General features: G+C 43.1%; 1 protein-coding gene across 4 annotated transcripts in view; it reads left to right on the forward strand.

Annotated features, from left to right (window-relative positions):
- The window catches only part of NUP188 (nucleoporin 188), a 70,434-nt gene that overhangs the window by 18,988 nt on the left and 38,930 nt on the right, over positions 1-12,516 (forward strand). For all 4 annotated transcript variants that reach the window (XM_075015259.1, XM_075015261.1, XM_075015262.1 and 1 more), the window contains 12 exons: positions 74-166; positions 291-410; positions 1,193-1,404; positions 1,939-2,053; positions 4,259-4,459; positions 6,302-6,391; positions 7,760-7,825; positions 9,097-9,216; positions 10,694-10,820; positions 10,977-11,132; positions 11,797-11,923; positions 12,374-12,461. In XM_075015259.1, the coding sequence (XP_074871360.1) occupies positions 74-166; positions 291-410; positions 1,193-1,404; positions 1,939-2,053; positions 4,259-4,459; positions 6,302-6,391; positions 7,760-7,825; positions 9,097-9,216; positions 10,694-10,820; positions 10,977-11,132; positions 11,797-11,923; positions 12,374-12,461 (1,515 nt within the window). The remainder of the gene's footprint in view (positions 1-73; positions 167-290; positions 411-1,192; positions 1,405-1,938; positions 2,054-4,258; positions 4,460-6,301; positions 6,392-7,759; positions 7,826-9,096; positions 9,217-10,693; positions 10,821-10,976; positions 11,133-11,796; positions 11,924-12,373; positions 12,462-12,516) is intronic.

A 12,516-nucleotide genomic window follows, 5' to 3' on the forward strand; every position in this document is an offset into this window, starting at 1 on the left:
AAGAGGAGGAGAGGAGGGGGAAGCGAGTTAGACACAGCCACAGATAATTATGATGATGACTGTATTTTCCCAGCTTGCTGACTATTACTATGAAGAAAGAATGTGCATTCTGCGCTGTGTGCTCAACCTGCTCACTTATTTTCAGGATGAGAGGCACCCCTACATGGTAAATACTTGAACCTTTCCCTGAATCTTTGATCTCACTGTTAAGTGACAACACAGTTCGTCTGTCTGTCTATCTAAAAAACGTGTGTGTGTGTGTGTGTAATGTTTGGGTTATTTTTTGAAAGGCACAGTACTCGCAATGTGTTGAGAAGCTGGACAAGGAACTGGTTCCTAATTACCGGAAACAGTTTGAAGATTTATACAAAGCAGAAGCTCCTACGTGGGAAACACATGGAAGTCTCATGGTATTTTGTTTCTTTACTATCCTTTATCAGAGTTGTACATTCTTTCCTCACTCTGTGGTTGGCTAATTAGTATAAAGTGAATGTATATAGATGCAATTAACAAAGACATTTCCAGCCTTTAAGGGAATTGTTTCCTTTTGGTAGTACTCTCAACACATCTCATTTCGAGAGCTAGACTCTGAGCTTGAGGTCTAAACTCTGATCCCCTTTATAAAAAGTGCATTGAGCTGTCACTCCAGAGTTTTGCAGTGCATAATTTGTTTCAAGCAGCTAACTGTTAGTAATGTTTGATATAATTTTTAAATAAAATCTGCAGAATTGTGACACTGAATCATCCTGGTAACTTGATGTCTTCTGGTCAGGGTATATGTTTTTCCTGTCTTCAGCTCTGTAGACTGCATAATGCTCCCATAATCCCAATGCCTTTAATTTTTACTTTAATCCCTTAAGGCAGTGTTTCCCGAAGTATGGTACACGTACCAACAGTGGTATGCAAAAGGATTCCAAGGGGTAGTTGGCAGAAAATAAATTACTAAAATCAGGAGATAAGCACTGGGAGAGGGGCTACACCGATAAGACCAAAGTCCCAAAAGGGCTTCACAAATATTTTAGTTTTGGGAAACACTGCCGTAAGGTTATATGTTGTCGGATGCACAAACTGCCACCAAGGGGATGACTTTGAAACAGCTTTCCTGGTGTAATGTAAGAGCAGGTTCCTTGATCATTCGTGCAAACTGACTTGTTAGTTTTGACATATAACAGTAGAACTCTCCTTTGTACAGACAGAGCGCCAGGTATCCCGCTGGTTTGTTCAGTGCCTCCGGGAGCAGTCCATGCTCCTAGAAGTCATCTTCCTTTATTATGCATACTTTGAGATGGCACCTGATGAGCTGTTGGCCTTTGCACAGCTGTTCAAAGACCAGGGATTTGGCTCTAGACAGACCAACAGGCACTTGGTGGATGAAAGCATGGATCATTTGGTGGATCGTATTGGGTAAGTATTGTGTGTCTGTGCAGGATTGGTGTGCAACTGAACAATTCTCTTGTTCAGTACCAAATATACATGTATTTCATGCTAGTGCCCTGAAAATCACTGTTTGTGTAGACAGTGTTTATCCTTATAACCTTTGGTTTAGTTTGTAAAAGGTTTCTTCAGCTTGGTCTGAAACACAGCCAGTAGGTATTTGGGCACTTGAATACGTACCATGTGGCAAGTAACATTGTATAAATGGGTAAAGAAAGAGAGGCCATCTTCAAATCGGAACAACCAATTTTACTATTGTCTGACAGTTGAATGAAGGATAAATAGTTTCTGAAGACCTGCTTTGTCATTTGTTGGTCCATCAAGCTCCAAGAATTTGGGCTCTTTCGATTGTTATGCCGAATTTCACAGATTTTTTCCTTCATCAGGAGAGTAGTTCAAAAGTGTAAAGCTGATGGACTGTTCCATTATCTAGCCTTTTACTTCCCTCTTTGCTACTGAATCTTTCAATGGAGTGTGTTTCCTCTTTTTTGTCCCCTTCTCCAGGTACTTCAGTGCTCTTATCCTGGTGGAGGGCATGGAAATTGACTCCCTTCATGAACGTGTGTTGGATGATAGGACAGAGGAACATAAATTTGCTAGTAATGGGCATTTGCATCAGGTAAACTATCAATAAATCATTCGCCATTTGGAGTTCCTCTGTAATTAGAGATGGTTGTGCTTGCCCAGAGCTCTGAGAGTAGGAATAATCTGAGATTCTGCCTCTGAACTGATATTTACATTGCAATATGAAACAAGTAAGAAGAAAATGTATTGTTCGCTTTCATTTAATTTACAAAGAAGTGGGATATCTTCCATGTTTCTTAAAGATTTTGGGAAAGGATGGGGAAGGGCAAAGGAATAGTTTTAATGTGGTCATCAAAATGAGGAGAAATTAAACACCTGTGGTGTAATAGCAAGACATGAGAAGTAATTCTTCTGGTTTACTCTGTGCTGATTGGGCCTCGGCTGGAGTATTGTGTCCAGTTGTGGGTGCCGTATTTCAGGAAAGAGGTGGGCAAATTGGAGGAGGTCTAGAGAAGAGCAACAAAAATGGTTAAAGATCTAGAAAACATGATGTGTGGGGGGAAGATTGAAAGAAGGGCATGTTTATTCTGGAAAAGAGAAGACTGAGAAAGGATATAATCATTTTCAAGTATTTGAAAGGTTGATGCAAGGGGGCAGGAGAAAAATTATTTCCCTTAACTCCTGATGATAGGACAAGAAACACCGGGATTAAATTGCAGCAAGAGAGGTTTAAGTCGGCAATTAGGGAAAAACTTCCCGACTGTCAGAGTGGTTAAGCACTGGAATAAATTGCTTAGAGAGATTGTGGACTCCATCTTTGGAGTCTTTTAAAAGCAAGTTAGACAAGTGCTTGTCACGGATGGTCTCAATCAAGGGTGTCCAAATACTTCTGAAGCACTAGCCACGATAGTAGCTACTGCTATAGCAAACTAGCCATGTTGTTCTGAAAATATATTCATTGTTTAAGCCAACTAGCCACACTCAACTGGCTAGCTTGTTGGACACCACAGCCAGCATGTTGGACACCCTGGGTCTAGGTCAGAGATGACCAGCCTTTTTTCACTGGGGGCCACGTGGCAATTTTTTACATGTTCTGGGGATCCAAACACAAAGTAGCTGCATATCCGCTCCCCACCCATCTCCCACTTCCCAGGTGTAACCCCTCTCAGCCCCAAACCGCACCCCCCCCCACCAGGTTTAAACCCTTCACAGTCCCAAACCACCCCAGCCTAAGGCTTAAACCCCTTGCAGCCTCAGACTGCCACCCCCTGCCCCCAGGTTTATATTCCTCACAGCCCCAAATTGCCCCCCCACCCCCAAGGTTAAATCCCTCACAGCCCCAAACCACCGCCCCCAGGCTTAAACCCCTCGCAGCTCCAAACCCAGAATTAACTTATTTTACGCAGGAAGGTGGCTGCATGACTCCCGCCAGCCCTCCTACTCCCTCCACAACCTGCAGCACGTGCGGCTCCCTGCCCTGCTGCGCAGAAATAATGGGACTCAATATAATTGATTTAATGGTTGGATCCCTCCTGCCGGCCATTAAAGCAATTGAGTTCTGCTCTTTTAGTGCCTCAGGGAAGGGAACTGGAGAAGGAGTGAGCAGAGGCAGTGGTGGGAGCTGCAAATGGTTCTTTAAAGAGCCACATGCAGCTTGGAGCCACCCAGCCAGCTTTCAAAATGGTGCTGCTGTCAGCTCTGCAGGCTGGATTCTGGCCTGTGGGCCACATGTTGGGCGCCCCAGGTCTATATGATGCTTGGTCCTGCCATGAGTGCAGAGGACAGGACATGATGCCCTCCTGAGGTTTATTCCAGTTCTGTGATGCTATGATTTCAAGGGTTTTGAGGGAACAAAATATGGGGGATCTAGAAAAGCGTGGTGAGGTTATAAGTTAAAGAGCAAACTCTGATGTTGCTTCTGCTCACTGATCTTTGCAAACCTGACCTGAAGTTTCATATTTGTTATGATTTCAGTGTGACACTTAAAGCAACAAACTTTAATTTAAACAAAGCACTGTCCATTATTTTCATTAGAGTTGGATGTCCTTTATTTTTGTGACACTCTCACCTCCTTCCCCAAAGTGTATGTGTGAATCAGCGTAACGGGGAAAAAAATGCCAAATTTCTTCCTGATCATACAACATGGTCAGCTCTATAGTTTCTAGGTTTTATGTAAGACATGTATTTATCTTCCTGAATTATGTGATTATTGGCACTAAACCTCAGCTGAGTGATTGCTGGGTCAGGGCTTCTTTCAGACTGTCTTGATTTCTTGGCTTGTATCCTGTCTTCTGAACAGGAAATGGACCATCTGCTGCTGTCTTTAGGGGACATCTCTCATCATGCTCCTGTGCTCTTGGCCTGGGCTTTACTTCGTCATACAGTAACCCCAGAGGAGTCAACCAATGCAATCAGGCGAATGGGCAGTACTGCCATTCAGCTGAATGTATTCCAGTACCTGACGAAGCTGCTCCGATCCCTCAGCAGTGGGGGGAAGAATGTAAGTTTCATATTATCGTTTGTAGTCTATTCAGGGTGAGGAGGTTCTATGCTATGAGTAGAGAGAAGATGTAGTGGAAGGGTAGGTAGGTTAGACCATGCTTTTGTAAGTCTTATTCCAGCCCTGAACATAGTGTCTAATGAAGTGTTTGCCAGTAAGTGACACAAGTTTTGTGGTTTCTGCTTCTTCTTTATAGGGTAAAAATGAAATGAAATGTTTGTAGGTTTAGAATGTAAATTAAAAAATTGTTTTCCAAGTCATTCTGCTAAGACCACAGTGTCCAATATGCTCCCCGTTTGCCGCATGCGGTGAACAGGGAATCAGTGTGTGGCAAATGTGGGGTGCCCCGCCAGCTGCTCCACACACATGCACCATGCCATGGTGGGACAAAGCATATGGTGGCAGGAGTGGAAGTGGCTCCTCTGGCCCTGATTGGGCTTCAGCTCTGGGGTGGCTCACATGGCGCAGCTGCAACCTCAGGGGAGCCTCCAGTAAGTAATCTCACAGCGGGGAGGGGTGTGCCTAGTGCATGGGGGTGGGGGAACTGTGGTGATCCATTACATTTGTTTTGGACACCACTGTACTAAGAACTAGATATGTCTGGAGAAGGTCCAGATCTGGCCAGGGACTGGAACAACTGCTTTGGTTATTTTTATACATCTGTCTATCCCTCCTGGTCTCTGCTTGTGGCACAGAATAATTTTGCCTAGTATCCTAAGGGCCGTCTAATATTTTGGTCTGATCGTGGTTTGTTGGGGTTAATTTGGAGGTAGCTGTGTGGTGTTTGGTGGGCTGTGATATATAGAAGATCAAAGATGATGATTTGGTGTTGCCTTCTGGCCCTAAACTCTATGGCTACATATACACAAGAAGCTGCTGTTGATAGAAGTCATTGGTGGAAGGGATTTCCCGGCAAAACTTCTGTCGACAGATTGCGTCTACACTTAAAAGCAGATTGAAAGAGCAATCCACTCTGTGGACAGAGAGCAGGCAGCTTGCCCAGCCCTCTCTTGACAGAACGGCTTACCGGAAGCTCTGCAAACAGGGCTGCCCGGTGAACCAGAAGCCCTGTCGGTTGACAAACGGGCCCTAGTGCATCTTCAGAGCTGTTTTGTCAACAGAACGCCATCAAGAGAGGCGTTATAACTGAATGGGGAGAGGTGTAATGCTGCTGGCGGATGTACTGTGTTTTGTCTGCAGACTGTCAATAAAGCACATTTTGTGTGTAGATGCACTGTGGTTTTTCCTGACAAAAGCCCACTTTTGCCAGGAAAAGCCTCTTGTGTAGGCCTGGCCTATGATTTCATGATTGTTTATTGCTGTCATACTTACCTGGTTTATTAAGTTGACTCCATGGATACACCAGCAAACGCAGCCTTTGGCTTCTGCTGTATTTTTCCACAGACAGTTTCATTAGTTGGTGTTTTGTACAGGAGCAAACAGTTCCAAAGCTTCTGTAGTCATCGGTCAGCCAGACACTGGAAGGAGACCTATTTTTCTGACCATAGACCATTACTTTTTATGATTGTTTTGAAGAGGGTTCTGGTGGTGGTGTGTTGGTGCCTTTTAGGTACATTGACTTGTAAGAATTTCGGTGGTTTTGTTTCACAGTTCATTTACTGCTGCTCCCATTACTACTGTCTTCCCACAGATACATTGGCTAGTAACTGAGGTGGGGAGCAGTGAAGCTGGTGATATCCTCTCTCACCTACCTGCAGAAAGGGGCAGTTGCTCAGAGACACATGTCCATAACGTGCTAAGGAAACTGAGGGCTGTTGCATACGTTCTATAACAGTTCTTGAGTAGGGTGTGAAGTTCACTGATCTGTCTTTTTCATTACAGTGTACTGCCAGCACAGCTTGCATGTGTATTTATGGGCTGCTTTCCTTTGTTCTGACCTCACTGGAACTACATACCTTAGGTAATCAGCAGGTAATGGTCAAAAGCTTATTTTGCCTGTTTTCTCGTTCAGTATAGCCTACTATAATGTAAAATTCAAAACTTCCCACCTGTACTCAGGGTACATAGTCTATGTTTGGGATTATCCACTGCATGATTTAGGTACACAGTTCTGAAAGTAAGACACAGTGTTTTATTCGAAATGCATAACACAAATTTTATGGTTCTTCCAACTGTCAGTGTCTCTGCTGGGTACTAATTAAAGTTATAGAGTAGCATTTCTTAACATTTTGATGAACCAGTTGTATCAGAGCAAATGCTACATTATTGGTCTCAAAGAAATCAGGATGAGATGTTTCATAACGTCACACAGTTCCTAGCAGGAGAAAGACAATACACTGTGCATTACTTCCATAGCAGATTTACCATATCCCATGCCAGTCAATTTTTTGGCAGCGGGTGTGGTTTTAGACAGAGATAGTGTGTACTTGGGATAAAATGGGCTTGCGTTCTTCCTCCTGTTTGGGTTAGGGTGTGCAGTTTCAATTTTGGGAATGACTTCTGTCACACTGCTGGGAATGGCTCACAGCTACGGGTGGCTACATCAGCTCGGACTGTCAAAAAGCAGGGCATACACGCCAAACTGGTGGTGTGTTCTATAATTAGATTTCATGAACTCTAGGATGACTGTAACAGTCTTACAGTGGAGTTAGAGTGTTTGTCTTGCCACCCAGACAAACAGGACATAGTAACATATGATCATTTATACCAAAAATCACAAATATTCTAATTTATGCCAAATCTCAAGAAATGAGTCAATCACCCAGCTTGACTTACATTTTAGTTTGCACACCAAAGACCATGGGGTAGCCAATTCTGTAGTAAGCTAATGACAGATTGGTTAGCTAAGAAGAGGAAATGTGTTATTGCGAAGTTAAAGCAAATAAAATAGAGATTCAGGTGAATCATAGTCTGCAATTTCAGATGGTGCTAGAGATGTAATAAAATGCTACACACAATGGACACTTCCTTCAAATGCACATGAATTAGTACTTTAGCAGTAAAATCCTTCATTTGCATTACAGAAGGCTTATTTTTTGTTGATGGGTTGTCTGATTACAGGGGTATATAAAATGTAAATATTTGCTATTGCATTATAACAGGATACAGATAAGGGAAAACAATACATGAAACATCCCACAGTTTGCATGTATACCAAAAACATTCTTATACAATTAACCACTTTAATTTGTACAAATAATACAAGTGGCATTAGCTAGCGCTTGGTCTGCCAGCATCACAGAAGTTGCTGGATTTCAAGAGAAGTAGCAAGACTTAGTTTCCTTCTAAACTGTCCACGTAAAGTAGTTTTCATTTCCTTCCACCCCGTTTCCTTTGAAGGACATCATTGATGCAGCCTGCGAAGTTCTAGCAGCTTCCAGCATTCCACAACTCTTCTGGAGGACGGTGAGTATATTGGGACTTCCTTGTTTTATCTGCCTGCTGTCATACTCTGTTGAAATAGATTTTTTAAGAAAGAAATTGGCTGTTCTTGTTCAGACCCACCAACTAGAGGGGAAAAGGAAGGGTGACAAAGGGAGCAATACAAAAGGGCCTGGAGCTCCCAGCTACCACTGTTGCTTCTGTGGCAGTGGTGTCGTTCAGAGACCCAGCCTATTAAATTGGTGCTGGAGTGCTGCATTGTGCACTTTGGGCAGCACTGGGGATGTGGTGAGGGGGGACTGCAGTCCAGGTGGTGCAGTGACCTGGCTACCCCTGTCCCATCCCTTCTGCTCGAGACCCTGCCTCTTCTGAGGGCCTGGAGCAACCTCTCACCCAGGGGTCCATCGTGGCTGTTGGCCCTGCTGTTCATGTTCCCCTGGTTGTCATTTCTAGCAAGGCTTGCAGAGCTAGTTTCCATTTACATCTCTGTGGTTTACACTTAGCCCCTCCCACCAGACTTTTAAGGTACAATCTGTGGCTGCACTGTTGTGGGGATCCTGAAGAAAGTGGTAATTTACATGGTAATGTTGGCCAGGGCTGGGATTATGGGAGTGGATATTTTGCTTCTGATTGGAACCAACCACGCTAGAATTAAATGCTAGGACAACACTGTGCTGTTATTGCTCTTGTTGCAGAGGAGACAGAGATACAGCAGTGTCAGAGGTTATAAGTCACTTTCCCTTGCATAAAATCACTAATGATTCTTCATTACAGTTTTGCTCATTCAAAGTGCTTTCCATTTTACCTTCCTCCATTATGCCAGGCATGCTCTCTTATCCAGGTGTTCTAACTCTAGTTGCCTGTTGCACTAAAACTAAAGGGCTGGCTGGAGGGATGCTTTTATTCATGATTAATATTAGGTGTATGTCCCATAGAGAGGAAATTAGTGGTCTTTTGATTGGAGACAATTACTTACCGTTTAACATGAGGTAGGAAACAGTGGAACGGTCATCTCCCATCATTACCTGGCTATGATCAGATTTACTGGGGATGACATTTGTTAATTTCAGTTTAACTTCCTGCTGAGAATGAGTGAGTGATACAAATAGTTGGGTATTTTTCTGCTCTAAAGCCTTCGTTGCTAGGATTTATAGACACAACATGAATGTTAAAGCTGCAGGAACCCTAAGCATATCCATGGATAAAGTTGCTGCTACATTGACCCAGCAGAATAATCACTTGGATCATTTTTTGGTTAGTAAAGAAAAGTTTTTCTTTTGTGTCTCTATGGCCAGGAGCCAACTGCAGGTCTCGGTATTATCCTGGACAGTGTGTGCGGGATGTTCCCCCATCTTCTGTCTCCTCTTCTGCAGCTGCTCAAAGCCCTTGTCTCAGATAAATCTACTGCAAAAAAGGTATGGAAACTGTCCTGAAGACTGAAAAACAGTTTATATCTGGACAAAGAGGGAATATTGTGCTAGGCCCTCTTCCTTTGCTTTGTACACACATCCCATCATTGAGTATTGGGTAACAGCTAGTGTTCCCTAAAGCTGAATGCCTGAGCGGCTGCCCAGCAGAAATTCATGTGCTGCTCACCTGATTAGCAAAGCACTCACAGCTGGTAGCATGTGTTTATATCGGTGGTGCACATCTGAATGTGCCTGGGTGCACATAACTCTTGTTCCACCCATGGATGGAAAAACATTAGAGGGAACACTGGTAAAACCCACCAACCTTTTGGCCAATGAGGTCTGCATAAGATTTTCTTTTGCTCTTGCGCTGTGGAGTAACGTTGCCTGGGCCTTAAATGTATATTATGCTTTGGAACTACCTATTGCTCTAACAGTATGATGTTCAGGGAAGCCAACACAAAAGACAAAGTTTTGAGGATAACTCAGTTGCTGTTTTATGTTGTACAATCAGTAGAAAATAGTTCCAGGGCAACATGTACACTACAAAGGTCTTTCGAAAGAAGCCCTTCCGGTAGATCTCTTCCTACCTTCTTTTGAAAGAGTGTGTCCACACACAAAAAAGTGGATCAAAACAGTGATCTCCTCTTTCGAAAGAGAGCATCCACACAGCTCCCTGTTCTTTCAAAAGAATGGGCCAGGCATCAAAAAATCAGGCCCCATGAGGCCTGCACGTTTTCTTTCGAAAGCAGTGTTTGAAAGGAGGTGCTCTTCCTGAAACGGGAAAGGAAGAGCAATGTTGAAAGGATTGCCACATTCTTTCAATTTACTTCCAAAAGAGTGCTTTTTATGTGTAGTATCAGAGAGGTAGCCGTGTTAGTCTTTATTTTCACAAACAACAAGAAGTCCTGTGGCATCTTATAGACTAACAGATATTTTGGAGCATAAGCTTTCGTGGGCAAAGACCCACTCACCCATCTGATGAAGTGAGTCTTTGCCCATGAAAGCTTATGCTCCAAAATATCTGTTAGTCTATAAGGTGCCACAGGACTTCTTGTTGTTTTTGTGTGTAGACACTCTGTGGGATCTTTTGAGAGAGCCCCCTTCTTTCAAAAGAACTTCCTAGTGTAGATGCAGTCCAGATGATAAATTGGGGAACCATAGATTTAATTGCAACTTTATGGGGGCCGCTTTGCCAGAACCAAGAGCTGAAGCACTACTTGTAGTTTATGACAATTGCCTTGTGTCAGGATGCTTTCTTTTAACGCTTTACTTGTGATTGGTTTAGTTTCTTGATTCATTAGTTCAGAGCAATTCAGTGAGGACATGACTGTGGTATTTCTGCTTCCTTAGGAGTTGGCATGTTGGAAGCAAACTATGCATTTCAAATAAGGGTACCTACTCATTAGAAATGGCCTTGCTCAGTAGTTCCTTAGAAGGCTCTAGTTTTCCATCTGTATTCTGTAACTCTGTCCATTTGCAGGTGTACACTTTCCTGGATAAAATGTCCTTCTACATCGAATTGTACAAACATAAGCCTCCTGATGTGATCTCTCATGAAGATGGCACCCTTTGGCGAAGACAGGTGCCAAAACTTCTTTATCCCTTGGGTAAGGAAGTAGGATGGGTTCACCTTGGAACACTTTCAGGTCTAGTCTTGTATTAACTACACTGCTTACAGATTTTCATTCTGTGCCCTGGCTTTTGATCACATTGTGAAGCATCTGACTTAATTGCTTATTTCACCTTTCTTCCTCTGCCTTTAGGGCTGGGCCAGACAAACCTACGAATACCTCAGGGAACGGTGGGCCAAGTGATGCTGGATGACCGGGCGTACTTAGTACGATGGGAATATTCTTATAGCAGCTGGACATTGTTCACCTGTGAAATTGAGATGCTACTCCATGTTGTATCGACAGCAGGTGAGGCAGGTTGAGAATTGGGGTGGATGTTGTTGGGGAGAGAGAAAGGTGTAATGCATTAGGAACATTAACAAAACATTAGAAAGATCAGATTAATTTCAGGGGAATTAGGCCCTCGTCCACTGGAATAGCCTCGCACTGTTACAGAAGAGTATTATGACAGAATTTACAATCAATTTGGGGATTGGGACAAGGGGAAGGAAGCAAATATTTGAGAATAGGAATAAGGAGAAGAGATTGGAGGAGGAAGAAAGGAGAGAGAAGAGAGTCAAGTACAACAGAAGATGGAAAGATTTAGCTTTTGTTTTGTTGCCCCCATAAAAGATATCAGGAGGTGGTAAGCACTTACTAATATTAAGTGCTGGGCCAAATTTAAGATGGGAGAGAAAATGAGTATGCACCTTTTAAAATTACCCTTCCCCCATTTCTGCCTTTGGTCATTTGAGGGACACAGTCCCAGATGAATTAATTTCTATACAGCACCGTGGAAAGTAGATGTTCTCTTCATTAGAGGTGTGGGGTAATCTGTGGAATAATTTATTGAAGGTTAGGACCTTTCTTATTAGATCATATTAAATCATCCAAAGAGTGCAGAGAGCAAGAGAGAGAGAGTAATGCAGCATATGCACCTCTCCAGATTGTAATGTTAGCTTGCTTCTTCTAGATGTGATTCAGCACTGCCAGAGGGTCAAGCCAATCATTGATCTGGTTCACAAAGTCATCAGCACTGATGTGTCAATAGCAGATTGTCTTCTGCCAATCACGTCACGGATCTACATGCTGCTACAGAGGTATGAAGCTGACTGGCAGAGACAGCTAAGGCATCTCTGAAATTGCTAGAAATAGGAAAAATGATCAACAACAAATTTTATCAAAAGCTATTTAGGAAGTTTTTTGCAGAGCTGGGATCAGAATTCTGGAGTTCCTGCCTCTAGATCTTGTGCTTTAGACCACTGGACCACCTTGCCCATACACATTTGTAGTGCTTTATCTGTAGTGACATAGCAATACAACCCTCTCTAATGGGGATGCAGTTTTATCTATATAAAGACACCTGGTATAGCTATCCCTAATGGGAAGGTGGATAAACTTTACATATAACTATGTCCACGCTATGGGGTGTACAAAGTTAACTATTTCAGCCGAAAAATCACACGCTCCCGCTAATATACCAGAATAAAAACTGTAAACTAGGCCTAAGTTCTGAAGGTTACATATATAACACTCTGGCTTTTTCCTAGGTTAACGACTGTGATCTCTCCCCCAGTGGATGTAATTGCTTCTTGTGTCAATTGTTTGACTGTATTGGCTGCCCGCATGCCAGCTAAGGTGAGGGGATATCTTCTGATTTTCCTGAAACGGAACACATGCACACATACACACT

The sequence above is a fragment of the Carettochelys insculpta genome, chromosome 21, assembly GCF_033958435.1.
Source record: "Carettochelys insculpta isolate YL-2023 chromosome 21, ASM3395843v1, whole genome shotgun sequence".
NCBI classification, from domain to species: Eukaryota; Metazoa; Chordata; order Testudines; family Carettochelyidae; genus Carettochelys; species Carettochelys insculpta.